Consider the following 27,992-nt stretch of genomic DNA (forward strand, 5'->3'; position numbering starts at 1 on the left):
CGCCCCTTTCCGATCGAATTCGGGGGCGGGGCGGGGCGGCCCCGGGAGCGCGCCTGTCTTTCCCGGGCGAGCGGGCGGTTGTCCGTGGATCTGTGGCTGGGCGCCCCGTTACGTAGGTTACGCACACAATCACTCCCCCAAGGCCGCCGGGAGCCCGCCCAGATAGCTGCGCCCTCCCACACCCGGGCACCCCGGAGGTGGGGGCCGAGATGGTGCGGGGCGGGGGCTCGACTTGGAGCTGACCGAGGACTGAGAAGAGTCGGGGCGACGCACGAAGCCCTTCTCTGCCGTCGGGCCAGGGGTTCCTGCCCGCCGATTTCCGGCCGTCAGGGTCACGCTACTCGCTGGACGCCCTGAACTCCGTGTCCCCCAAGCCCCGGGCCCCCTGCGGGAATGTTCAAAAATGAGTACCAGGTAACCCGAAATGGCGCTCCAACCTGTCTAGAGAATTCTCCTCTTGGGTGAGGTAGTTCGTGTTCAGGGTGAGGACAAAGCTCTCTCCCCAATCCCCCTCAACATGGTTTTTTTTTTTGGGAGGGGGGGTGAGAAGGAAGTTCTGGATGAGTGGTCTTCACTCCAGAAGAAAAAAGGAGTAAGCAACCACGGTTTGGGCGTATGATTCGGCTTTTGTTCAGTCTCCAGCTCAGTTCTTTTCAAGGTGTATGGATTGCCTGCGACTCTGATTAAAATGCAGATCTTAAGCCCCCAATCGGACCTTCTGGATCAGAATCTTGAGGGCAGAGCCCAGAAATCTTGAGTTTTAACAAGTTCCTTGGGTACTCACTATTGATGTCTCAGAAGCTATTTAGAATGGAGTGAATGAGTGAATGCATTACTGGGTTAAACCAAGAAAGAAAATAAGCATTTTGGCTCCGTGCTATTTTCTTTTTCCCTAAAACTGGGGTCAGTGATTCTCAAACACTGGGGTACATTACAATCTGTGGGAGTACTTGTGATGCAGATTTCCTGACCCTCACCCCCCAGCTAGTGAATGAGAACATCTGTAAAAACTTACCCCAGTTGATTCTGATGCACATGGTCCAAAGATCACACTGGGGACAGTGCTTCTGGGTCTTCCTCTGTCACCTTGAGTATCTTAGTGTTTTCAAAACAGGACTTGCTCTTCTTGCCTCACTGGACCCCTGAACCCACTCGACCCACTGCTCTTTCTTGACCCTAGTATCTTGCGCTTCCCTCCTACTTCTACCTGAGTTTACATTCTCTGTTTACAATTGTCACGTGCTGGAACAGCCCTCCATTGGTTACCTCTTTGTTGCCTCTACCTTTTCACCAAATGCTACCTGCCTTCTTATGAGTTTCCTCCAAGTAGTCTGTTCTCTTTCTTCTGCTCCCATTTGATATAATTAAGTGTGTTAGAACAATTTAAGAGAGTTTTCCTCTCAATTTAGGTAAAATAATGTTGTTATTAAGGAGCATATGCCCACAATGGGAAACTTGGAAAACGAGAGAAAGCAGAAAGAAGAGGGAGTGGGTATTTCACCAGGTACAAAGATTTTTCTCTTAACAACAACCCACAAAACTGCCTCAAATTTAAAATTTTTATTGATATGTGACCTAACCCCAGAAGGTATAGTAATTTATAGTAATTCTTAACCACACACAGTTTGCACATAATACTGCCTGAGAAAGAAGAAATTTAGTGTCTTAAGTTAAAATGATTTTGTTAAAACTCAGAAGCAAAAATATCTTTATATTATGGAGAAAACGTAAAAGCTGGAAATTCTTTACAAAAATCAGACATAAATTTGTTCATGTGCTGCTTATAATTAAAACAGACCATAAAAGAAAACCATATTTAATCTTCATTTCGATTCTCAATTTCTTGTAATTAACTCTTCCTCAGAGATAATCATCTTAACTCCTTTCTTTGGTAATTAAAGCTTATGGATATTCAGTAACGTGTTTAGTACTTTTATATAAGCGTGGCCCTGTGTGTTCTCAGGTTTACAATAGGGAACACATAGCATGTCCGCACAAATGATTCTCTGTTTTCTTATACAAATTTTATAGATTTCCATATCAACTTATATTAGATATATAAAAAGATGGGAATGCCCAGAATAAGAATCAGAGCCCAATGCCCACTCATTCCCAAGCTTTTTTGTTAATCAGTACCAAAATATCAGTTTGCCCTTTTTGGAATAATTATTGCTGGCACTATTGAGCCCTTGCTACATACAAGAAAGGTCTTGTGCTTGATGGTTTATGTTTACTATCCTGTGTAATCCAACAACCCATTTTACAGATGGAGAATCAAGAGGTTAAATAACTCAAGGTCAGATAGTTAATAAATGTCAAAGCTAGTAACAGAGCATGGGTCAATATGACTGGAAAGCTTGTAGCCACAGATAATTTACCAGAGTTTATTAGCCTGGCTCTAGAGTCGAGTTTAAACCCTTTAGTCAGAGATGAATAGAATGTTTTGTAAGCATGATTTAGTTTAAACCCTTTAGTTAGAGATGAATAGAATGTTTTGTAAGCATGATTTATACATGGCAAGTAAGTGAACCCCACATAGAGAGACTGTAGGGTTTGTATGGCACAATTTAATGTTTATCATTCTTTAAAAAAAAAAAATTCCCTAAAGCATTTATCCAAGGTAACCCAAATCAGAGTGGTTGTGGCGTCAGTACAATCAAGGTATATTGTAGGAGTTAATAACAGGGATAATGTTTCCTCCAAGATCTACTTAACCGACAGATGCCTGGAACAGTGGTAATAGACCATGTGGTGGATAGCATTTCCTCTTTAGCATTGTCTTTCACTTTAATTTAAACACGTTGTTTTTGTTTTCCAGGGAGGTGCATTTGTTGAAATCTTTAGTGCCCAGGGCAAAAATCCTGGAGCAAAATGGAAGATCCTTGGCAGTCCGTCTGTGATTTGGAAAGTAAGTGTTAGAAGTTAAGAGCCACCTAAATCCTGGAAAGAAAGGAGAATGAAGGTTGTAAGAAAAAGGGTTTGATAAGGTTCCAGAACTGTTTTTACTGTTCATTCAAAAACCCTTTCCTGACCCTGTTGGCTGCACCTCTCCCAGAAACCACTCCTCAGTCCTTTAAGACTTTGGCACACAGCTCATAACCCTTCTCTGTAGGCCAACTCCTGCTATTGTTTTAGGTGACTTTAGTGTTTGTGAGGAAAATCTCCAAATCCTGAGCTTTTCAATTTCTTGATTTCTTTATCACTAATGACCTCTTCCATTGTCAGACGCCATTCCCACTGTCACACCCTATACCTTATCACAGTAAACTGCAGGGCCTCTGAAATGACTAAGTAAGACCTTAAGACATCCCTCTCTGACGCTAAGCTTCAGTTCTTAAGGCTGCTTGCTTAGTTAGTCTCATTGTATTTGTTCTTCAGCCTAATTGAGACCTTTAGGCCACTGGCCTTTCTACTTCCCCATGCCTAAATAATTTTATTTCGGCATGTATTTTCTCTATCTTCGCTTCCTGTCCTATCCAGCCCAGAATCCAGAGTCTGATTTCAGTCACTTTCCAGGCAAAACCTTGAATGCCCTTGCTCTTTGTCCTTCATCATGCTGGCCTCGAAGAAGCCAACCATTTCTTAATCCCCAGATATCTGTCTTTTCTGAGTGGGGTTCTGGGTCCCACAGTAATTTTGGAGAAAAAAATTGGTAGCCTCTCAGATTAATAATACTATAAATTCAACCTGAACAGCCTGGAAAGTTCACCTCTTATGTTCTCTTAGTCTCTCAAATGATTATTTCTCCATTATCTTCAGGTTTTCAACCCCCCATACTCCCCTCTCCACAGTCCACAGCCAGGACAGGCCCTCTTCACTGACTCACCAGAAGACCTCATGCCCCATTTCACAGGGAAAACTGATACTGTCAGATAGAAACTACCTCAGCCTGCTGCCACCAGACCTAAATAAAAACCTATATCCATCCCTGTCCCTTTCTCTTTCACTCCTCTCCTATTCAATTGGGAGAAAAACGCCTTTTTATGGACCTTGTTCTATGGGTAACTTTTTAAAGCTACTGTTAACTGAGTGCTTACAGTTTGCCAAGCCCAGGTTTAGCACATTACATATATTTATACAGTAGCCTTATGTGATAGGTACTTTATGCCAATTTTCTGGATGCTTTAAACTGAGGCCGTGGGAAGAGTAAACAACTTGCTTAAAATTATACAGCGCTTCCTATGAATGAGAGATCAATGATGCTGGGAGGAGATAGAGCAGGGAGTGTATCTAAGGCTTCCCCAAGGAAATGACATTGGATCTCTAAGAGCTAACTATGCACTGTGTGGGGCTGGTAGAGACAAGAGTGTTTCAGGCAAAGGAAGAATCACAAATTCCTTGTGCAGGAGAGAGCTTAGAATTTTTAAGAAATTACAAGAAGGCTACTAAGGCCAGGATACAGAGAAAAGAGAGTGCAAGGTAGGAGATTGAAGTCTAAAACCAGGCAGCAAGCACACTAGGTGGGGGTTTATGGACTGTGTTAATGATTTGGGTAAGCTGTTGAAAGGTTTTAAGTATATGCCCAACTTGTGTATAGATGGAATAAATATACTCAGTCTCTGTGTGTTCATTTCAAATACATGAGAGATGCTGTTGTGATGGATATAATACAGATTTATTTGAATGTTATTTAATGCTCAGCAGCCTTAGTTACAGTGCATTTCTTGACATATACAGAAAGGAAGATTGGGAGGATCTGTGAAATTTTATAATGGGTCTTTATACTCAGGTTGGGAATTTGCTCCAAGATGAAAAAATAACCACTTTGAGTCATAGAAATCGGACCGTTACATATAAGGAGGCTTTTTTATTTTCAGGTTTGGTTTTGTTCTGTTTATGTTTCTCCTACCATAGTTTTTAAGATCACCTTAACTGTAACACTTTAATTAGTACTGATTTTCAGAAGATGATGTGTAGAACTTCGGGTTAGAACACTAGTAAAATAAGGCAATGATTAATTCCGTACGAGCCATGGCCAGACACCCAGGAACTTGCAGACCGGTTAACTTGCGCACCTAACATAGGTTAGGTGATTTTGTATACTGTAACATGGAGTGATGTTCAGCCTGTGCTGTTAGACAGGAATACGTAGATTATAGGAGAGGAAGGGTAACTAAATTCTGGAAACTCTAAATTCGTAACTTGGGAATCCCTGAAACTAGGGAATTTCTAATCATTTAGAGGAAGAGTTTTTTGATATGATAGAGGATTTGTCAAGTGACACAGTGGGGCTTCTATATTCCAAATCCCAGCAGTTTTCAGGGTAAGAGTATCATCAAGACCTGACTTTTAAGTTATTTGAATCCGGGACTTTTTTCCCCTGTGGGTTTACAGCTCCAATTTTATGATAGAAGCCAAATAAAATATGCTCCAATTACCACTGTTTTTATTTTTGTTCTACAGGAGTTTGATAAAGAGGTTAAAAGTTTTGTGTTTGTCCTGGAAGGCAGCAGCCAAACAAACAAAATTCAGTTACCAAAGGAGAATAAGCAAATCCGTAAGTAAGATTTTTGACATTAAAGCTTAATTTGATTTTTTTTTTAATTTTTATTTTTTTATTTTTACTTTTAGATTTATTTATTTATTTGAGAGAAAGAGAGCCAGTGAGAGAGGGAACACAAGCGGAGGGAGTGGGAGAGGAAGAAGCAGGCTCCCAGCAGAGCAGGGAGCCCGATGCGGAGCTCGATCCCAGGACCCTGGGATCACACCCTGAGCCGAAGGCAGACGCTTAATGACTGAGCCACCCAGGCGCCCCTGATTTTTAAAGTTATACTTTTAGATCTACCACACAGGCATTAGTTTGACTTACTTTTACTGGCATCTGTAAACTTAAAGTGATAAGTCTGTTTTTAATTTAGAAATTAACCTTATGCCAGGTTTCACATATATGTAAATATTATATAGATACATATCGTGTATGTATATAGATATGTATATATATATACATGTATATATACCTTCACTGTTGATTCATAATCTAGATTATTTTTTTTAGATTGTATTTATTTATTTAGAGAGAGAATGAGAACATATGAGCAAACAGGGGCAGAGGGAGAGAGAGAATCCCAAGCACACCCTGCACTGAGCACAGAGTCCCGTGCGAGGCTCGATCCCACAATCCCGGGACCATGATCTGAGCTGAAATCAAGAGTCGGACGTTTAACTGACTGAGCTACCCAGGCACCGCTAGAAGTATTTTTAAGAAGATACAGAAGATTATTTGGTGGCTATTGATTATCATAGTAATAGTATTTATTGAGTAATTACTGTGTGCCTATGACTTCCCTAGCATTTCACATTTATTGACTCTTTTAATCCTGATAGTAGTTCCTCTGCAAAGAACACACTGAGATTGGTTCCTCATAGAGAAATCAGATAATTAAGGGTAAGCTTTGAAATAAACCCAGGACTTCCCAAATTATAGGAAAAATCCATGAGAAAAAAGTTGTGTAAAATACCATAGAAAGCATTACTTAGTGACACATCAACTTGTATACCTTCAAGAATATTAATATCTAATATGTATAAATGTAAATAATGTGTTTCAACAAAAACCCAAAGAGTAGATTTTCAATTCTTTCTTACTTTGGAAATTGGAATCGGCATTTTAAAGCAGAAGGAACCTTGAAAAAGCACTTGAATTTACAATCAGAAGCCCAATTATTGACAGAACTGAGGTTAAGATTCAAGGCTCTACCACCAAATTAGGCTTTGAGTAAACTGATGGCAATTTAAGATATGTAATTTTTCAAAATGATTCATCTGATTTTCATCAACTTTATCCTGTGTATTAACTATCGATTTCAAGTGATTTATTAAATATAAGCAGCCAGTTATTTTTTATGTTGATCATTTACTTATTACTTCCTTTATTAATTAAGAACATTTATTGAACACCTACTATGCACCAGGTACTTTGAAAAGACCTGTATTGGTACCTGATTTTCTTGTTTTAATTCGGTTTTCTAAACTTTCACAGGCTCTTCTTTATCTACCACCTCAAGCTACTGCATGCATATTACAGATTTCTAAGATGTAAACCGAGCCATAGAAACTATAGATGGAAGATGATTAATTTTATAAATGGTTTGTCAGTGTTTCTTTCTAAAATAAGAAACAGAACCTCAAAGAGAAGGGATAATCTTTGTTGAAATCATTTTTATTAATTTACTACCATTTTAAAAATCATAATTTCCTCATAGTTCCTTTTAAACACTAGAGTTTTTTTTTTTCAATTCCAAAAAAAAATTCTATACTTATAAATGAGGTGAACTAAGATGAGCCAGAAAAATATGTCTGAAACTGTAGGTTATTCTTGTTACAGGAGACATGGTCCATCTGTTTTTAAGGATATTGACTTTGTGAGATGGATACATCTGATTTGCAGGAACGTGACTTTGTTCTAAACCAGTGTTCTCTTGTTGGCCTATCCTTCTATGCAATGCCCTTAGCATCTATGCACATAATCATGTTACTGATAAAATCAAATCAGTTCTGCTAACCTTTCTCAGTTGGATCTGAGAAAGATTTCTCCTCTACCAGACAGGCTCAGTGACTAAAGACAAGCTCCCTTTTCCTACGCTTATCTAAGATTTTTGTTTTTAGAAATAAAACAAGTTTAATGTGTTATAATTGCTTTGTAAAAGGAAAAATGATAGTTTTAATTGGAAGAAACAGAAGAATCTTTTAATGTATTTCTTGTATAATGCCCTGTAATTAAAAAATAATCTGGCTCTTCTGTAGCATGTGTGGTACTGTAACAAATGAAACAGTTTATAGAGTCTGCCCTGTACTAATGCCTTTAAGATTAATTATTTGTAATTTTTGATAACAGAACTTTATAGCTGTTTTTACTTGTATAAAATGACCTATGTGAAGTCGTTGTTAAATTAAATGGCATGTCTTGAGTAGAGCATTGGTTTTCAATTAACATTCTAAATTTAGTTCCATTATGATTATGTATTCCTATTTTAAGAGTAAACATCCACTTTACTTATGCAGACTTGACATTAGGTACCCCATATGTATTTCCCACTATATTAGGTACTTAGGAAAAAAGCTTAATGATGAAAGTAGGTATGTTAAACTTTTCATTTTCAATAGTGGTATTTCTGAATTATATTTGAGCATCTCTGAATGTCAGAGTTTTGTTTGCTTTTATGGAACATCTCATCAAACAGAGGAAAGCATGATATTGATGATCAGATTGTGCACTTCTCCAGTGCAGGAATCTTGCTCCATCCACTCTGTACCCCTTACTTAGTATATCATATGTGGTTGGTGTTTGATAAGTTTGTTAAATTTGCCACATTGAGAAACTGTCACAATTTGGATTATAATTTCCAATTGTAACCAGTTCGCCTTCATAACCAGATTTAAGTGAATGATTAGCCAACTAAATAAATAAATCATGCTGCCCTTACCCTGGATCATGCCGTGGAGCTGCCCATATGAGATGCAGCAGTGTCACACGCAAACATCTATCATTTGGATGGTCAGTGTCAGGACGTAATCTTTTTTGAGGCTCTTATTCGAAACCGTCGTTTTCTCTGCCAGTGGCATCTGAATCTTATGGTGTGTCTCTTGGGATCAGCATCCCTGAAGCCTTGTGTTTATCTAAGTTTCAGCTGTTCTGGAGGCTGAGGATGAGGTCATCTTTATGAGGCTCCCCCTGCCCCTGACCTCCCCCCCACTCCCACTTTGGTATTCTTCTTAAAATAAATGTCATTATGACTTGCTTTGTTTAAAACCCTTCAACAGTCTTGACCTCACCACTCTATTGATAGTGCTTTTGTCAGGGTCACTAGTAATCTCTGTATTCCTGAATCCGGTGGCTCATTCTCAGCCCTCATCTTGCTTGACATAGCAGCAGCATTTGACAAGTTGACACTGTCCTCCTTGGAATGTTTTCTTCACTCACCTTCCAGGATGCCCTTGTCTGAGTTTTCTTTCCACTGCACCGGTCTTCCTTTTTAGTTTCCTTTCATGGTTCTTCCTGTCCCCAGCCCAGCTTCATGTTGCAGTGCCTGTAGACCTGACACTTGACACTCTATCTACCTGTATTTACTCTTTTGATTATCGGTGCTAGTCTCATGGTTTTAAATACCATCTCTGTCTTAACGCCACCTTAAATTTATGTCCAAATCAGACTTCTCTCTCAGACTCCAGACTTGTATTTTCAGTTGCTTATATGACATTTCTGTGTAGACAGCTTTACCTTACAAATTGTTCCTGCTGCTACAGATAGCCACATCTCTGTTGTTAGCAACCTGTCTTTTCAGTAGCTCTGACGAAAAACTTCAATCAGCCCGATTTTTTCTCTCTTCATTCAGTCCATCAGGAAGATCTTGTTGGTTCTTTCTTTAGCTTAGTTTCGAGTCTGACTACAACTTTTTGTCACCTCTAATGCCACCATATCTCATGCTTGGAACTTCTCATGGATTTGTCTTCTCATTGGCCCCCCTGTTTTTTTACTTGCTTCCCTACAGTTTGTTGTCAGTTTCACAGCTAGAGCAGTACATGCAAATGTAAGGCTCTCCACTACTGAAAATGTCCCATCTCTGAGTGAAAACCAAAGATCTGTATGCCCTGTAGTATCTGGTACCCTCTTAATTCTCCGACCTTATCTCCTATTACTTTTGCTGTTGTTCACTCTGTCGCGACCATACAAGTCTCCTTGCTGTTTTCAAACGTAGCCTGGTGCCCTATCACCTTTGTACCTGTGCACAAGCTGGTAACCCTCTGCCTAGAGCTTTCTTTTCCCAAATAGCTGCATGGCTCACCATCTCCTCTTGTTTAGGCCTTTACTACAATGTCATCGTCTCAATGACAGCCCACCCTGCCCTGTAATTTATAGCCCTTCCACACTCTTGATCCCTTTTACCTTTCTTTACTTTTTCCCATGTACTTACCACCATTTAATGTGCTATTTGTTTCTTAGGGTTTTGTTTTTTGTTTTTTGCTTTTTTACTGTTTTTCTCACTGTTTCCAGAGGTAAGCACCCCCAAAATGGGAAATTTAGTCTATTTTGTTCACCTAGAATAGTGCCTGATACATAGTAGACATTCAGTAAATCTTTGTGGAATAAATTAATGAATATATGAGTGGATTCCCATTGATCTTTAGGGTGACCATATCCTTTGCATGGCCTTCATGGCCCTGAATGATTGAGATCCTAGCATTTTGCCAGAATTACCTCCTGCTGCTTTTCCCTTTCTGTGTCTCTTACCAGTCCTTTATGTCTTTAGATTCATCCACTCCACCATCGCTTTTTTCATCACATGATGGAGTATTCCCTCTCCCTATGATATTTGTTCCTTCATCTCCCTCGCCCACTCAACCCCTGCTCTTTTAGCTGAATCCCAGTGTTATTTCTGCCAGAAAACTCTCACTCATCCTCTTCCCGCCAGTGACCCAGGATTATATACTTTCATTGCACCCTGACCTTCTCCTTCCTGAAGCTAGAATATTGGTTCCAAGAGAGGAGAGACAGTGTCACAGTATCTGCATTATTCACTAAAAACATCCACATTAAGTCTGGCATGTAGTAGATGCTGAATTTTTTTTTTTGAATGATAGATCTAATTTAATCCATACAAATAATCCTGTGAGGTATATATCTAATTTGTCAGCCCAGTTTTATACATGAAAGGAAAAGAGCCCAGAAAGTCCTTCTGATTTGCCTGAGGACTATGGAACGATCCGGAATAGAGGCATGCCTGTTTCCTGTTTTCTGGGTTGAAGTGGGAGGTGCACTTCAGTGTGCTGTTCTTGCCGGGACTGCGCTAGGAACCAGGAACTAGCTTCAGTCATGACTTAGCAGCGCCCTTATAAAGGATGACTGTATTGTGTTCTCATCCCAAACTCATGGACAATGAAACAAACACTTGTGGGTTGTACATGTGTTGTACAACTGTCAATGGCTGTAACGAAGCGAGTATAAAACTACTGTTTAAAAACCTGATGGCGTTTTACTAGTTAAATGTGTTTTAAAAGATTCAAAGGAAAAAAGGACCCGACTCCTTAATAATACAGGTAGTTTATCTCAGCAGAGAACAGATTATGAAATTGCAGAAACCTGCATGTTTCAGTAAAAAGTAAGTTTTTATGAATTTTATATACTTGATGGGCATTTTTTGACTAATAGTAGTTCACATTCAGCATTACTTAGTGATTTTCAATATAATGTAGACATGAAGAGTCAGTTTGAATTTACTAGGCCACTGGAAAAAAAATGTTACTATAGAGTTTATTTAGCATTTCTGACACACAGGATCGCTGTATGTCAAACGTTATTAAAGTACTTTTTTCTTTGTCAGATCATCACCATATGGTATTGTCATACTTCTTTTAATCTTAGAAGTGAAGCCTTTTGGAAACTAGGGCTTCTGTATGTGAGAAAGTTGAATTACAAAGCTTTCTTTTTTTTGAGGGCAAGTGTCTTTCATATCTAAAAACATTCGTAGGAAAATGCTCTGTATGTGTAGCATAGCTCATTGGTTTTGAAGAAAATTGTGTTGATTCAGTGAGATTTGTGACACAACTTAGGGACCTTGGTAAAGACTGATTTCATTTATCCAGGTGCTCTCTCAGCTCTGTATACGGAGGCCATTGTGCCATGGAAAAACGCCATAGGGCCAATCAATGGACGATGCAAGAGAAAGATTAATTAATGATCATTTATTCAAGCTGGCCTCATTTCGGTATCTCACTTTGGTTTCGTAGTCCAGAACTAAGGGTTGCTTCACTGGCTTTTCCCATAAATATGGTAAAATCCAGTTCCTAGAGAATTTTCAAAGGTCAGAGCCTATTATCCCCTATTTCCATTATATTACTACTCCATGGATGGCTCTCTGGAGCAGTTTGTAAGCTTAGCATTAGAAATAAAAGTTATCCTTGTATGTTTGATTTAAAAGATACTAAGCGGGCTTGACCAAATATGTTTATTTTGTAGAAACTAAATTTTGGGTAAAATGTAGAAACTATTTACATTGTCAGGAATGTTGCAAAACAGTTAAGCAAAATGGGGCGCCTGGGTGGCACAGTCGTTAAGCGTCTGCCTTCGGCTCAGGGTGTGATCCCAGCGTTCTCGGATCGAGCCGCACATCAGGCTTCTCTGCTAGGAGCCTGCATCTTCCTCGCCCACTCCCCCTGCTTGTGTTCCCTCTCTCGCTGGCTTTCTCTCTCTGTCAAATAAATAAATAAAATCTTTAAAAAAAAACAAAAACAAAAACAGTTAAGCAAAGGAATTATAAACCAGAACGTACATGTAGATTATCCAAATGTGTTGTTAAAAACACACACACACAACAAACACACACACATGTGTTGTTACTTTGAAATACTTAAATTTGTTAAGCCTACTGAGTTGGAATAAATAGAAAATAATATGCATTTTAGACCAGTTGCCTTCTTTTATTCAAGTGTTGCCCTGTACTATTAGGTTAGATTTGTAGGAGAGGCTCACAGATAAATCAGAACATTTCCATTTCCTACAGAAGTCCTACATGAGGAAATAAGTTCCTAAAAGGCATGTTTTAGGAGGAAGTGATTCTAAAACATCCATTAGGAGCATCATAATTGAGAAATCAAGCTAAAGCTCAAAACCTAAGAGAAAAGGAATTAAGTGAATAGGTCTGAAGAGGTAATATAAAATCAGTTGATTTTCGAAACAGTTGTAGACTCCAGCTATCAAAAGTGCTGTAGGGGTTGGTTTTTCTTCAGATATTTTTAATTCAGATGAAGCTGGTGGTGGGGAATGAAAGTGATCAGTTTGTAGTTTGTGAGCACTGAATTAATTAAAAGTATGTTAAATTAACAAAAGGCAGTATAAATGAAAATATGTTCCTCCATCCATCTCACTGTGGATACTTTTAAAATCATATGAACCAGATATGGCTCATCAAACCTTCAGTTGTAGTTGTCATAATTAGAATTGTTTTCCTTGATCTATTGTTTTTTATTAAGTTGTTTAGTACAGTTAAAGCTGTCAGTGGATAAAAATAATTGCCATATGCTTTTATGGCTGCCTTGATGGGAATCTGGAGTTCAATTTTATAGGTTTCTATTGAATGTCACTTATGTGTACATTTTCTTACAACCTAATAAAAATAGTAAGTAAAAAATTATTATTTTTTTAAATTTTCATAAAAATTTCACCAAGCCCACAGATGGGACTTTAAAAGGCACCATTTGTTGTTAGAGTTTGATTTGATTTTTATCAACTTTTTTGCTTTTATAATGAAGTTGTAACTCATGGGCAGTGCTGTTACAGTTCTATATTACTGGAACGCTGAAAGCTTCAGGTTGTTGATGGTGTGTGATTGTGTTAGTTTATATGCACATATAAATGGTTTGGACATATAAATGTATATTTTCCCCCTCTCATTCTAGTTGGACTGATCCAGAGGTTTCTTGTACTTCAGATTTACATACCCCTGGGACAAGACTTCTCCACTGAATTGCTGTAAGATATACAAAACTTCTTTCAATGTTTTATGTGTATTAGACATTTGATCAATTGAAGCAGTATGGACAGTCATTAATTACAAGTGGCAGTTTTTGCATTAAAGAGCAGTGACTTATCAAGTTGACATGAAGTAATTAAACTAATTTAATCGTATTTCTCAGATATCATTATAGTCTGGCATTTCCCTAGGGGAAGAAGGCAAATTTCATCTGTTTAAGAAAATATCAAAGGATTATGGATTTGACAATAAACAGCCTATAATACGCAGAAACAAATAATCCAAAAGTTTGAGATTTTTGTTCTAATGAGGTGTAATTTTGTACTCTCTTGCTATTGAAAATCATATTTGGATTAAAATTGATCGAAATGCCTCATTTTAAAGTTATTTACTTTCGTTTAGAAATATCGGTAGACATATGAATGGCTTGGAATATATTTGTTTTAAATAGCCTTGCTAGGAACAGATTGTCTAACAAAAATGAGAGTATACAACTTTAACTCAGTTGGGCTGTCTGTTGTCTGAGATGATTAGGAGAATGAAAATACCAGTTGATTTATACACTCATATAAAATGGAATATTGCTTAAGATTTCATTAATACATTTGCACTTTTAAAAACATTGGATTTAAGGTATGCTATTTTCTCATTTTTCTTTGTAATTAATAGCTGTCCAAGGCCTAAGCTTAGTCTTTTATTTTCCCTGCTGGAATAAATGACTTTTCCTATTAATGAAGGTAATTTTGTACTAGTTGCATTGGTGCAAATGGAGAGGAAGGAAGAGCTTTCTGAATAAAATGAGAAAAACATAAATTTGAGGTTATTTATTTGTCTTTGTTTATGTGCATTAAATTATTAGTGATTGGTCTGTACATTGGAGAAATATAAATTTTAGATAATAATATACAGTCTTGTTCTCTTGAATGATAAAGGACAGATGGAACAATATATACCTTCGTTTTATTCAGCTTTAAACCTCAGTAAACTTCCAAGATTTTCTATTATCGTCTGCCATGGTTACCATAATTCTTTAAAACAGTTCTTACAGTAACAGCACCAAAACACTATCTGATGCTCTTATGTATCTTTCCTTGGTTCTACAGGAAAAGCATTTTCAAGACACTAAAGGCATTCTAAAGGCACAGAGAATACCACATAAAGCTTTATTTCCAGTGTAGGGGAAAGTGGTTTCTTAGCAAATAGAAGGAGGCAAACTGTATTTTATTTTCATTATTAAGTTCCTTATATAGAAATCCAGTGCAGTGCCTTTTCTTCTGATCTCTACCACCCGTGCTTGGAGATTCTTCAGAAGCAGCGGCAGGGGCACTGGTAGTTGTTGGCCTTCTGATCAAAGCTGTGCAGGACGCTTGGCTTAACCTTGGAGTGGACTCTTGCAGATGAGCATTCTTGGCCTTTGCAAAATTAAGCTTTATTTCTGCCCCCAAATACTTGAACTTACCACCCTAGCCTAGGCAAGATACTGTTTTAACTAAGTTAATAATAACTAAAGCTTTAATTATTGGGAAATTGACAGGGATGTTAGGTTTAACTTCGTCTCAGCAAGAGAGCAGCAGATGTAAGCAAGCCTGACTACACCTTCATTACCCTATTATTAATGAACATCTTGGCCAACTTAAGGCTGGGAAAACATTTTCAGGGGTGATGGGATCATTTATTAGATTTTGAATTCATTTGACTATAATCATAGATTCTCTTGTTCTCATATCCACATGGACAAGCATTTGGATTTTTCAAATGGTTTTAGTTTTATAGTTTCAGCAAATAAATGTCTCATGGACAAAAGGTCAAAATTATTAAATAACATGAGGAAGGCAGTCTCTGTCCTGACCTTGTGAATTTAACAGATTATAAGGAAATATATTAACTCTGCATTTGAATTTGTTGCTAATAGATAATCAAAATATTTTGCCATTTTAGGAAGTAATGACAGAGACCATATTTTTACAAGAAAGAACGTAGAATAACGAGTATAGACTGTCTTTCTAACTATAGCTTTTCTTTTTTTCTTAAATGAAAGGACTTTCTTTCAGCACCCTTGGTGTTTTACTGTGTTTCTAGCAGCATAGCTCTAGGCTATTTTAAATAATACATTTCTCTAACAAGCCTGGAAAGTCATATAGGAGAAAGATATCTGGCTTCTAAAATTTTCCATTGTGAGAATGGGAGAGGCATTTTGTTTCACAAAGATACGCTTACACATCAAGAGGTTTTCGTAAGTGGAGTCTTTCCAGTTGGATTACCGATGTAATCACCGTTTCTTCAGTATCTGCCTGTGTCTCTCATGTCCCCTAGATGGTGATACTGCTCAGGGGGAGGTCATGCATCTGTGGGTTGGTGGATGCCTTAGAACCAGCAACAGCCCTGCCTGAGGAAATACTCATTCAGTCAGGCCACAGATTACTGAATCCTTATTCCTGTCAGACAGCGTGTTAGGGGTGGGAGGTCAATACACGTTGAACGTGTATGCTTTTTCCTACCCCTACGCCTTCCCTTCTGGTCCCAGACTGCCATCACATGGCCCCTCATCTGCTGTGGAGCATCCCATTGGATTCCCCAGATTCCGATCCTCTCTTTTTTCAGTTTAGTCTCCACATTGCAGCTAGCATAATCTTTCTAAAAACCAACTGGAATTCCCATTGTACCGAGGATAAACTCTCCAGTTCTTGATAGTCCTGTGTGTTCCGGTCTCTCACCTCTCCCATCTTATCGCGTACCTCTCTGCCGGGAGCTCACCATTTGTCAGCCAGACTGGTGCCTTTCTGGTCTTCCTGGCTTTCCCTTCCTCACACACCAGGTGAAGAAATCTTTTCTTAGGGTACTACACACAAGTGGTTTATATCCCCATTTCTTTGCCTTGCTAACTCCTACGCGGTCTTCCCATCTCAGTTTGTGTGTCCCTTCTTCAGAAAGGCCTTTATGGATTTTGCCCCACTAAATGGGTTTCATCTTTTATGTTCTTTTCTAGCACCCTGCTCTTTTTCTGTCTTTACAACTATACCAGTTTATAATCCTATACACTTGGTTATAGGCGTTGTTAGCCTGGCTCAAAAGTTCGGAAATGTGGGTGAGTGGGCAGTGGGGACTAATGGACTGAAATGAATGAACAGGACCCAGTCTCTGTCCTCACAAGAGTTTATTCTGCGGGTGAAAAATCAGTTAAAAGGCAATTTAAATACATCTTGATAAATGTTATGATGACATAAGAGCAGGACCTGTAGGTAACATGGGAAGTATTAGGTAGAATAAGAGCATAATCTTGGACCTGGAGAGATCCAGTGTAAGTCTCACTTTACCTCTGTGACTTTGGGCAAATTACTTAATTCTCCTCACCTTTGGGATGAGAGTAATGATATCTGCTTCACAGGTGTGTCATAAGAATTAAATGAGAAAATTAAAGTAATAATGGCTTACATTTATTAACCACTTACTATATACTGGGCGTTGTCCCAAGCACTTTGTTTTAGGTGAATTAATCCTCAGAACGAACCTACGTGGTAGTCATAATTATTGCCTCTGTTTTACCATTAAGGAAACTGAAGTCCGGAAACATTGAGGAATTTGCCACGGGTTATAAACCTACTAACTCTTAGAGCTAGAATTCAGGGACGCCTGAGTGGCTCAGTCAGTTAAGCGTCTGCCTTCAGCTGAGGTCATGATCCCAGGGTCCCAAGATCAAGTCCCACATCAGGCTCCTTGCTCAGCAGGGTGCCTGCTTCTCCCTTTGCCTGCTGCTCCCCCTGCTTGTGCTTGCTCTTTCTCTCTTTCTCTGACAAATAGATAATAAGAACTAAAACCTTTAAAAAAAATAGAGCTAGAAGTCAGACTTACAGTTTAAATGTGGAACCCGTGCTCTGCACCACCATGCCATGCTGTCATACTTGAAAATATCATTATTTTTCTGTAATTACTACACATACACACAGATGTAGTAGGGATATTTTGTTTGAATCCTGTATAAGACGAAAGTGCTAAGCCTTCTATGTCTTTTATAGGGGCTTCCTGTGGTTAATACAGTGCTATCATTAGAACTCTAGGAAGGAAAGGTCTTTTGTTCTGAGATGTTCCTTATTCTTCAGAGCTGCATAACCTGACCAGCAATTATCCAAACACATTACATTTTGGGTGTAGAGAAAAGAGAATGTTTACAGTATTAATGCACAGTGTATTAGCAATAAAGTAACACAGTTCTCTCTTATTTCTCTTTTGGTGTCAACCCACAAAATAAAATCCCCTCCCTTACTTTTTAAAAAAATAAACTTATTTTGACTTATTTCTTATCTCTTAGCATTAGTTGCAGTTTTCATTTCCAAAGTATTTTAGTGTACTATTTCTCACTATTTGACCTGAAGTTAAATGATTTAATAAACAACAGATTTTTGAGAATTCTTTCCTTTTGTGATCTCTTCGGTACATGGCAGTGGGATGCCAATGGCTCCCCTGTGTGGGTTGTTAGGTGTTTCAGAGCCTGGGGGCAGACATCTGGTGCACAGGAGGAACACCATGAACCTGAGCTCTTGGAAAAGAACCAACTGCATCTTGAAATAGAAATCCATTTTGCTATATTTGATGATGCCAATCACACTAAATGATTTTGGAATATTACATTTTTTGACAGGAATTGCATTCATTTTACTGAATATTGTTGAGCTGCGTTAATTCCTTTCTCTATCCTGATTTTGTCATTATTTCGATGAATTCTGAGAGACATTTTGTACTGTTAATGCCTCTAGTGAATTGACATTATTCTTCTCATTTTCACTGATCTCAGCCAGTGCTTTTTCAGGATATGGGATGAAAGCACTATGAAGCTGGTAGTGGGCATCATGTGCTATTTGGAGAGGTTGGGGATGCTTAGCCTGCAGGTCCTGGGAAATATTCCTGCCAGAAGGGTTCATATTTTAAGCCTTTAGCTATTTGGAGGATGACTTTCATTTGGAATCTCATAAGGTAAACTCTTAAAAAAAGAGAGAGAGACCCCTGAAAAGGCCCCAAGTCCTTTCAAATTTTAACTGATCCTTTGTGATGTCCTCATTGCAATGTTCTGAATTTGAATTTATATCTGACTAGAATTTAATGATTTTAACCTAGAATTCCATCTAAGATTTATGATGCTCATACCAGAATTGTTCTCTTATCCTTTTGCTGTATCCCCTAGTTATATGCCTTTAGGCCAGGCACTTAACTTCTGTCTCAATTTCCTCTTCAGTAAATGGTGATGTGAGCTTGTTTTCTTTTGTTTTAATTGTCAGAGTTAATTGGGGATGTTGGGTTTTTTTCCTAAGAAATTTTAGGAGGTTTAGGCCCGTGTGGATCTTACAGCTTCCTCTGCCATTTCTTCAAAATGGAAACATACCCATCCCACAAAACAAAGCTTTCGCCTCAAGGTAATTTAATAAAAGTTTGCCCTGTATCACCTTTTCTGTATTGTTGCTAGTGAGCTAGACAAAGAGGTCTGAAGAGAAGTTTAATAGAAGTTTCAGGTCCTTCTGCTCTATTGAATTTTGCTCTTGTCTCTTCTTGAGTAACGTTGGGGACTGTAGACCTCTTTGAAACTTTATACCAAGTAAAGGGAATATGGCCTCACAGCAGCAGACCTGTTCTTTTCACATGCCATCCATCTTCTTCAGCCACTCTAAAGCCACCAGAGTTGAGAGAATACCTAAATTTGGTATCTTTACATTAGCAAAGATCTTTTGAGATTGTGTCCATTTAACCAAGCACAACTCTTCCTGTGGAAAATTTATATTATCTTTTTTGGTCATTTTGATGCCTTTCTTCGAAGAAAATAGTGGTTGCTATGTATCTCTTAAGTGATGTGTAAAAATGATGTTATTCAAGAGCCAAGTGTTCTGTTATCCAATAAAATATTTTATGTCACATCTCTAAACTATGTGTTTAGAACCGGGCAGAAATGGCCAGGTGTTGCTCTTTTTTGAACTAGTAGGAGTATCGAGCACTAAAGTGGTCATGACATTACAAGTTTCATTAACATTTTGAATGTATCTCATGGCTAATTCCAACTTCTATTTTTTCTTTTTAAAATCATCAGTATTTAAATCTCATTATTTTAATTATATCCAATTAAATGTACTTGCATAATCAGTATATTTTGTTACATGCATTAGTAAGGAGAGCACTTTAAGATGCTTTGCATAGTGCCTTTCATAATATATTAAATTTGCATGCCTTAAAATAGGCTTTGTGTGGAAGATTTAGATAACACATGTGGTAGGTATATAAATCAGATGCCGTTTTCTTTACCTATTAAATGTTTTTTGAGAAATCTTTTCTTTCTGGTTGTTAGTTTGGTTCATTTACTTTCCCAAATTATCTTGACAGTAGTCTTTAGATAACCTAGATGCATTCTGAAAGCTAAAGCACAATACTAGCAAAAAAAAAAAGCACATATGCAAATATTTGGAAGTGTTCTTACTCTGTACAATCATAAGTAAAGGTCATACATTTGTTAGAGCTCTGTGCAGTTAAATTATTGCCCCAAACAGCATCAGGGCACAAGTCAGAGTCCTGTGATGGGTCAGCTTGCAGCTTGGGAGTCACTGGCTTTGCCATGTCCTGGCTTGAAGACCCTGGGCGAGATGCTAAGCCCTCTGTGTGTCACAGCCTCATTTGTACAACAGGGGTGATATTTATACCTATTTATTGAATAATTACAAGGATTAAGTTCGTAATGCCAAATGGTAATTGCATAGTTTGTAATTTTTACATCTCTAAATAAGAGTGCTGGGATATTTAATTTTTAGATTGTTCTTCTAAAACATTTTTTAAAAGATTTTATTTATTTATTTGAGAGAGAGAGAGAAAAAAATGAGCAGGTGGAGGGGCAGAGGGAGAAGGAGAAATGGGCTCCATGTGTGGCTCGGTCCCAAGACCCTGGGATCAAGACCTGAGTCGAAGGCAGACGCTTAACCGACTGAGCCACCCAGGTGCCTCTGTTCTAAAACATTTGAGGCAAGTTGGGCATGTCTCTTTTCCCTGTGAAGTTTTCATGGTGCTAGTCCCTAGAGAAATGGGAAAGCTTTTTTTGACTACTGGCTCATGCAGGTTCTCTGTCTGGAAGAAAGTGATCAACATAAACATGAAAAGAAGTGACTCCCATCTCTTGGTTATGGATGCTAGCGATTTATTTAAAAGACAACTGTAGGAACTCCTAGCTTCAGAGCATTGGTTTGAGGGACTTACAGGTGACCAGGCCAAGTGTAGAATCACAGATAGACAGGAAGGCTCATCTGTGAATAAACAGGCCCTGGGAAAAATAAAGTAGATTTCTAGTGCTTAAGGTATAAGATGTAGGCCTTTGCTATTTACTATTGCCCGTGTTCTCCTTCACTAACAGGGATGATTAAAGATGACTTACAGCAAATCACATATCTTCCAAATGCTCTTACTTCTTTGATATGGCAGAGTTGGAAAGATAGGTTTCTTCAACGTCATTGATATATAACTCACTTTTTATTGTCAGGAGAAATACTTCGTCTGGTTTGGTTCTCACTGTATTTTTTTGAAAAGATTTATTTGAGAGAGAGCACAAACAGGGGGAAGGGCAGAGGGCGGGGAAAAGGGAGAGAATCTCAAGCCGACTCTGCGCTGAGCACGGAGCCTGGCATGTGGCTCCATCTCACAACCCTGAGATCACAACCTGAGCCGAAATCAAAAGTTGGACACTTAACTGACTGAGCCACCCAGGCGCCCCCCCTCATGTATTTTATTTTTATTCTGGCACTTAATTATTTCAGTTATTCAAAATAAAATAATTTTAAACATCTACAAAATACAATACAATATGTATGTTATGGGACTTACATAGTCCCCATTATAAAATTCATAATCATTTAAGAATTTTTATTAATGAAGCATTCTAGAACTTATTAATATGGAAGAAAAAGTCCTTGTTAGCAATTAAAATATGTCATGAAACTTTATGAACTCATTTGGCTTTGATTAAGTCATCCAGTAATAATTACAAGGAGCACCCCCCTGGTGGGGAGGGCTGTATCTAGCATTCCTGAATTTTGTAATATTTTTTTCCCTTAAATTGTAGAGTTTCTCACTTGGATGTACAAGTATTTTAGAGTCTTTATTTGGACTCACAGAAATAACTTCAGTGGAATGAAATATATGTAGTAAATCACAAACATATCTTACAACAGCACTTACACATAAGTCTGTTATGGCATTTCTCACATAATGGTCCTGTTATTTATGTATCGCTACAACCAACTCTGTACCCTAACTAGACCATGAGATCTTTAGGGGCTAATGCATTTGGATCCCAATGAAGCTTTCATCGAACTTTGAATTTCTAAGTCCCATGTGAAAAGACATTCCCCAGCTATTACAGTAGGCAGCCGCAGACTTCATTGGACTTTGAGTTGTTCACAGAGGTCTAACATAGTACCTGGCACGTAGTGCACACTTGGTAAATGTTCATTTCCTTCTCTCAGCAATTTCAGATTCCTTGCATTGTTAAACTTCTTTGAATGGTCTCAGTTTCTGGTGTGGTGTACTTATTTTGGGGAAAGAAGTGAAGGAAGATATGGGTGCTTTAAAATTGGTGAGATGGTGATACTTCCATTTAGAATTTCCATTCATAGAAATGAAGTTTAGGGGGCGCCTGGCTCAGTTGTTAAGCTTCAGCCTTTGGCTCAGGGCGTGATCCCAGGGTTCTGGGATCAAGCCCCGCATCGGGCTCCATACTCTGCTGGGAGCCTGCTTCTTCCTCTCCCACTCCCCCTGCTTGTGTTCCCTCTCTTGCTGGCTGTCCTTCTCTCTGTCAAATAAATAAATAAAATCTTAAAAAAAAAGAAATGAAGTTTGGGAGGTAGCTGGAAAGAACACTTAAAATTGTCTAATGCCCTGATTTTTATACAGTTGTCAGTCACTTCTGTTTCTTCAAACAGAACAATCTGTTCTCCCTTTTTTTCAGTTTTATATGTATTTTGGAATGATAATATTTCTATGTTTTATATGAATAGAGGTTGCTATTTCTCCCTCAAAAGGTTGATATCCACCAATACGGTTTGACCTTCTCTTTAAAACGGAGTCGTAATACATAGCCAAATAAAGCTGATGTTGCAAATTTCAACTACATGTAAGTCTTCTGTTGCTGGGAACTCTTAACATTTACTGTTACTTTTTAAATGATCAATATTTGAACTTTAAGTTTTTACTCTTGATCTTAGACATCCTAGATCCATGAAGCCATCAGATTTGCCACAGCCCAAGCCCTGCAGAGTTGGTCGTCACTGGGCACTCTTGGCCTTTCTGGATCTGACCTTAGACACCTCCTTCCCCTTACCATTGACACTCTGGTTGCTGAGCACCCCACATGCTCTTATGCTCTGGCTTAAGTTGTCATCCAACCTGATCCTGTCTCTTCACCTTTTGAAACCCAAATCACTCTTTAAGGTCAAACCCAAATATGTATCCTCCATGCATCTTCCCCCTGTTCTCCGGTTGCAGTTGGTCTCTCCATTCAGAGTGTTCCTGTACTTGTGTCTATGATTCCTTTGAGGGTAGGGACAACTTATTCATCATTGTGATCACCACAGCACTTCAAAGAATTCTGTGTGCATGGTGGGTCCTCGATAATGCTTGTTATATCGTGTTATACTGAAATGTGTTGATATACTGTCAGGGTGGTTCTTGGATTAGGAAAAGATAGGAAAAGAAATGAGAATTAGAGTAAGAAGCCAGTGAACAGTATCCAGCTTTCCTCTTCTCAACACGTATTTCCTGGAAATCTACTAACCGAGCCATAATTTAACCTTTTATTTGCCCTGCCACGTATAAACTACATTTCTCTTAGCTACACCTCTACTGGGAGGATAGTAACTATTTCAAAGAATGAGAAAAGGCAGAAGAACTTAGGTAAGGAGAAATAAATTCTCTTGAGTTTTTTCAAAACATGTTCTGTGGGTAAGAGTAAATGCAAATAAATGTTCTTAAGGCCGATTAAAGCTAAGGAGCATCACACTTGGTTCTTCGATGAAAACTCTGATTATAAGCCCCTAACAGAACACCCAGAGAACTTTAATTATTTTTTTTAATTTTACTTTTTTTTTCAGAGAACTTTAATTAAAACCAAGTAGTCTGCCCTTTTTTATTGGAACACTTTAGTGATCTTACGTTTTATATCTTTCATACTTAAAAAGCTATTATAATAAACCGAAACAATGACAGTGATATGAAATCCTCAGTATAGTTGGAGGTTGGTTACGTTTGTTAGCAGTAAATAGGAACAGCTGTTCTGTTTTCTATACATAGGTATTACCATCCCCTTTCTTCTAAGGCTAAATGCCACTGATTTGTAACTTGGAAAATACAGTATTTAAAACCATATGTGATTATTGCTATACCATAAACAGTGATTTATAATAAAATATACAAATTCACTATATTTTAGAAATTGATGTGTTAACATAAACTTTTAAAACGTTTTAGAAGTTCAATTCTCTATTATTGTAGGGAATCTACAAATCTTATCCAACCCCTATTTTTTATAGAAAAAAACCTTGAGACTCAGAAAGGGGATGTGGCATTTTTCAAGACACAAAGGTTCTTAGAGGCAAAGCCAACACTGAATCCAGAACTCCTGACTCTCTAGCATCTTTGCTTGATATCTTTGCTGCCTTTTAGTGCTTGCGTTGGAAAAAGGTAAAGATATATTATGATTTTATAGTCATGGTTTCTGACACTCTGAGAGCAAAGTTATTCCTGCAAGTACTTTGGATTCTCAGTTGTAGAAAGTTAATTCTGTTACTGTAATCCAGGTTTCTATTCCTACCCAACCCCTGTCCTCTATAAACCACCAGAAATCAGTTCAATTCTGTGTTTGGGTCAGGATTAGCAAGGCTAAAAAACAAAAAAACCTACTTCTTTTAAGGGTCACTTGGTTGTTAGGGACATTGCTCTATTAAAATTATGTCAAGTAAAAGAAGTGTTAGAAGAACATGGGGAGATCTTATGGAACCCAACTGCGCAAGTTGATATGGGTCTCCTTGGAGGCAAAAGTTGTCGGTAATTTCTCTCTGGCAGCTACTCTCTCGTCTCTTGTCCTGTAAGTCTGCTGCGTTCTGTGTCATCCTGCAGACCAGCTTTCTCTGATGGCTTGTTGTTTTGCGCGTGGGCAAATGTGGCTGCCAGTACCTCCCTCAGTGCCCCTACAACTCCCATGCCCATCACTCTCTGACCACATTCAGTCGGTATATCTTCTAGTGCGAAGATCTGAAAGAATAATCAGGATTATAACCAGGCCAATCATTGGCTTTCAGCCAGCTGCTTTGTCTTTGGTTTTAGCCTCAGAGGCTCTAAACTGGAGCAGATTCCCCGAGAAGAGGGTGTGGGCAGGTCAGGCAGATGGGCTGATAGACCCACTGGACTCTCCTTTGAGCCTGGGCATTTTTCAGTCATCTTAGAACCTCTTTCTTTCTCAGTCACCTGCTAGTGACATCTACAGATATTCCTGAGCCCCTCCAGTAGGTGGTATTTAGGGGTACATGGTAGCCAGAATTTTTTATTACAGTGAAAACTACTCTGAGGCCACTCCTGTCCTATGTCATGTCCTTCGTTTACCTGGAATCCTGAGGTTATGTCAATGGTGCTATATAAACTACCTTAATTCCTCAGGGTAGGCTCTGCTTTGTGCCGTCACTCAAGGACGAAGCAACAGTTCTTTAGTGCTGCTTTAGCTGAATAGCGCTGATTAGAATGGTTAGGTTTACTGAGCATCTCCAGGATGTTAGGCTCGTTTCATACTGTATTTGCCAGATTTGCTAAGATGGCTTAGAACAGTTTTACATATTTCTGTCACACATTACCTGAGAGCTGCAGAGGAGGGTCAACTATGTATCTGTTCTGTGTCTTCTCATTCTAGAACCTGCACTCAACAGACAGCCCCTATCTGGGACATGCTCTTCATGAGGCAAGGGCAGAAGAGCAAGAGTCTGGGCAGAACCACACAATTCAAAGCTTCTTCTCAGATATGTGTGGCACATGTTACTTCTGCTTACATCCCATTGGCCGAGTCAGGTCATACAGCCAAGCATGAAGTCAGTTGGGGGAGACATAAAAACATCTTACATAAAAAGAGTGATAGTGAATAATTGTGAACAATAATAATATGCACAAACACATACACATGTTGTCTCATTCAATTATCACAACACTCTTAAATATGGATATGCTCACCATTGTACAGTGTATTAATTTAACAGTTACATATTTAGCACCTACCATGTCCTAGACACTATGCTTTTTGGTTACTAGGGGTCAGCTGAGGGTCCTCACTATCCCATCTCTTATATTTTAACAATATGGGTTTATTTTGTTTAGAATGATATGACTCTTAGATATACTTGTTGTGAAACAGTAGAGTAGACTTACACTTGTGAAACAGTGCTTCTTAAACTTTTTGGTCTCAGGACCCCTTCACACACTTAAAAATTATTGAAGACCCCAAAGAGTTACATTTTCAGTATTTACCATATTAGAAATTAAAAGTAAACTTGAAAGATAGTTATTATTTAAAAATAGTAACCCCATTACATGTTAGCATAAATAACTCTGAATGACTAACATAAAATATCTATATTTTCTAAAGCAAAAAAAAAAAATTAGCAAAGAGTGACATTGTTTTACATTTTGGTAAATCTCTTTAATGTTTGGCTGACTAGAAGACAGGAGTATTCTCATATCATCTTCTGTATTCAGTCTCTTTTGGTATAATACGTCATGTCACTTCTGGCAAACTCCAGTGTGTACTTGTAAGAGAAGGAGGGAAAAGGACAAAGAACATCTTAGTATTGTTCTGAAAATAGTTTTGACACCACAGAGCCCCTGAAAATGTCTTGGAGACTTTCAAGGGTCCCCAAACTACCCTTTGAGAACCAAGAGTCCCTTAACCACACTTTGAGAACTGCTATTCTAAAGTATATTCTGAAAGCAAACACATGAATCCTCAGTGCATTTTCCTGAAGTATCCCCTTTATATTAATTTGGTTTATAAATCAGGTAACTTTACTAGTCAGGTTATTGACTAGTCAGGCTATTATAACAGATAATCCAATCTCTGTAGCTTTACACTGTAAGGTGGTTTTCTGTTCTTGCCGCAATTCAGGCCAGCGGTAAGGGCTCTGACCTCCCACAGCATTTAGAGACCTACACTCCTTCCATCTTCCATCTAGGACCTTACAGTCCTCTATGGGGTCTTCTGTGTCTGGACAGCAGGTACAGAAAAGAGAGACTAGAGAGTCACATGGGAGGATATCTGAGGTCACATTCCTCCAGCCAGAACTCAGATACCCCCATAACAGCATTGGAGGCTGGGATATAGTCTGGCTATGTGCCCAGAAGAAAAGGAAACAACAGGCTTTGGCTAAGACATACCATCCTTTACCAGCTGAGTTTCTAATAAGTTAAAAGAAAAATATGATTTATTGTCAGCTCTTTTGCCCTTACAAAACTTAAGTGGTATCCAGTGCGAAACAGCAATACCTCATGCTTTGAGAAAAACTGTAGGGACACGCAGTCCAAAATAATTTTTAAATATTTTAAACTTTTTATTTTGAAACAGTTTCAAACTTAAAGCGTTAAGTTGAAAAAATAGTATAAAGAACTACCATATACCTTTTACCCAGATTCACCAGTTATTAATATTTTGCCACATTTGCTTTTACTGTGTGTGTGTCTGTGTGTATGTGTGTGTGTGTGTACACATACACATTTTTCTCCAAACTATTTGGGAGTCAATTGCAGACCTCATACTCCTTCAGTAAATACTTCAGTACGTGCCTACTAAGAGCAAAGACGTTCACTGACATAACCACAGTACAGTTTTCAAAATCAGCGTGTTCAGCACTGATGCAATATTATCCGTGGTATAGACCTACTGTCCTTTATAGCAGTTGTGTTTTTAGTCTAGGATTACACATTGCATTTAGTTTGCATTTGTCTCCAGTCTCCATTAATTTGGAATGGTTCCTCAGCCTTTCTGTGTCTTTCACATCAATGACATTTTTGAAAAGTACAGCCTAGTTATTTTGTAGAATGCCCTTTCCTTGAGTTTGTCTGATGTTTTCCTTATTAAACTCAGGTTATACATTTTTGGCTTTAGAAATAAAATACTATGAAAGAGATATTGTATCCTTCTCAGTGAATTTGATCAAGAGGCATATGATGTCAGTTTGTCCCATCATAGGTGGTGTTCACTTTGATCACTTGGTTAAAGTGGTGTCTGCCAGGTTTCCCCATGGTAGAGTTACAATTTTTATCTTTAAATAGTAAGTCATTTTGGGAACATACCCTGATAGTTTGTAAATACCTTAGTCCCCATCGAGCTTTCCTTTACTAGTTTAGCATGATGATTCTTGCCTGAACCAATTGTTACTATAATGGCTGCAAAATAAAATGCATTTTTAAAATAAATTTATTTTATTTTCAAAGATTTTGTTTATTTATTAGAGAGAGCGCGCGCAAGCACAAGCAGGT

At 38.3% G+C, this 27,992-nt stretch overlaps 1 protein-coding gene across 15 annotated transcripts in view; it reads left to right on the top strand.

Annotated features, from left to right (window-relative positions):
* Positions 1 to 46: 46 nt before the first annotated feature.
* The window catches only part of CFAP20DC (CFAP20 domain containing), a 236,640-nt gene continuing 208,694 nt past the window's right edge, over positions 47 to 27,992 (top strand). For all 15 annotated transcript variants that reach the window (XR_015726660.1, XM_087866894.1, XM_087866899.1 and 12 more), the window contains exons 1-4: positions 47 to 414; positions 2,819 to 2,908; positions 5,404 to 5,497; positions 13,393 to 13,465. Coding sequence is in view for 14 of the 15 variants with exons in the window: in XM_087866894.1 (XP_087723020.1) it covers positions 394 to 414; positions 2,819 to 2,908; positions 5,404 to 5,497; positions 13,393 to 13,465 (278 nt within the window). In the remaining variant the exon portion in view is untranslated. The remainder of the gene's footprint in view (positions 415 to 2,818; positions 2,909 to 5,403; positions 5,498 to 13,392; positions 13,466 to 27,992) is intronic.

The sequence above is a fragment of the Ursus americanus genome, chromosome 14 (assembly GCF_024610735.1).
Source record: "Ursus americanus isolate L20-20 chromosome 14, mUrsAme1.1.p, whole genome shotgun sequence".
Classification (NCBI taxonomy): domain Eukaryota; kingdom Metazoa; phylum Chordata; class Mammalia; order Carnivora; family Ursidae; genus Ursus; species Ursus americanus.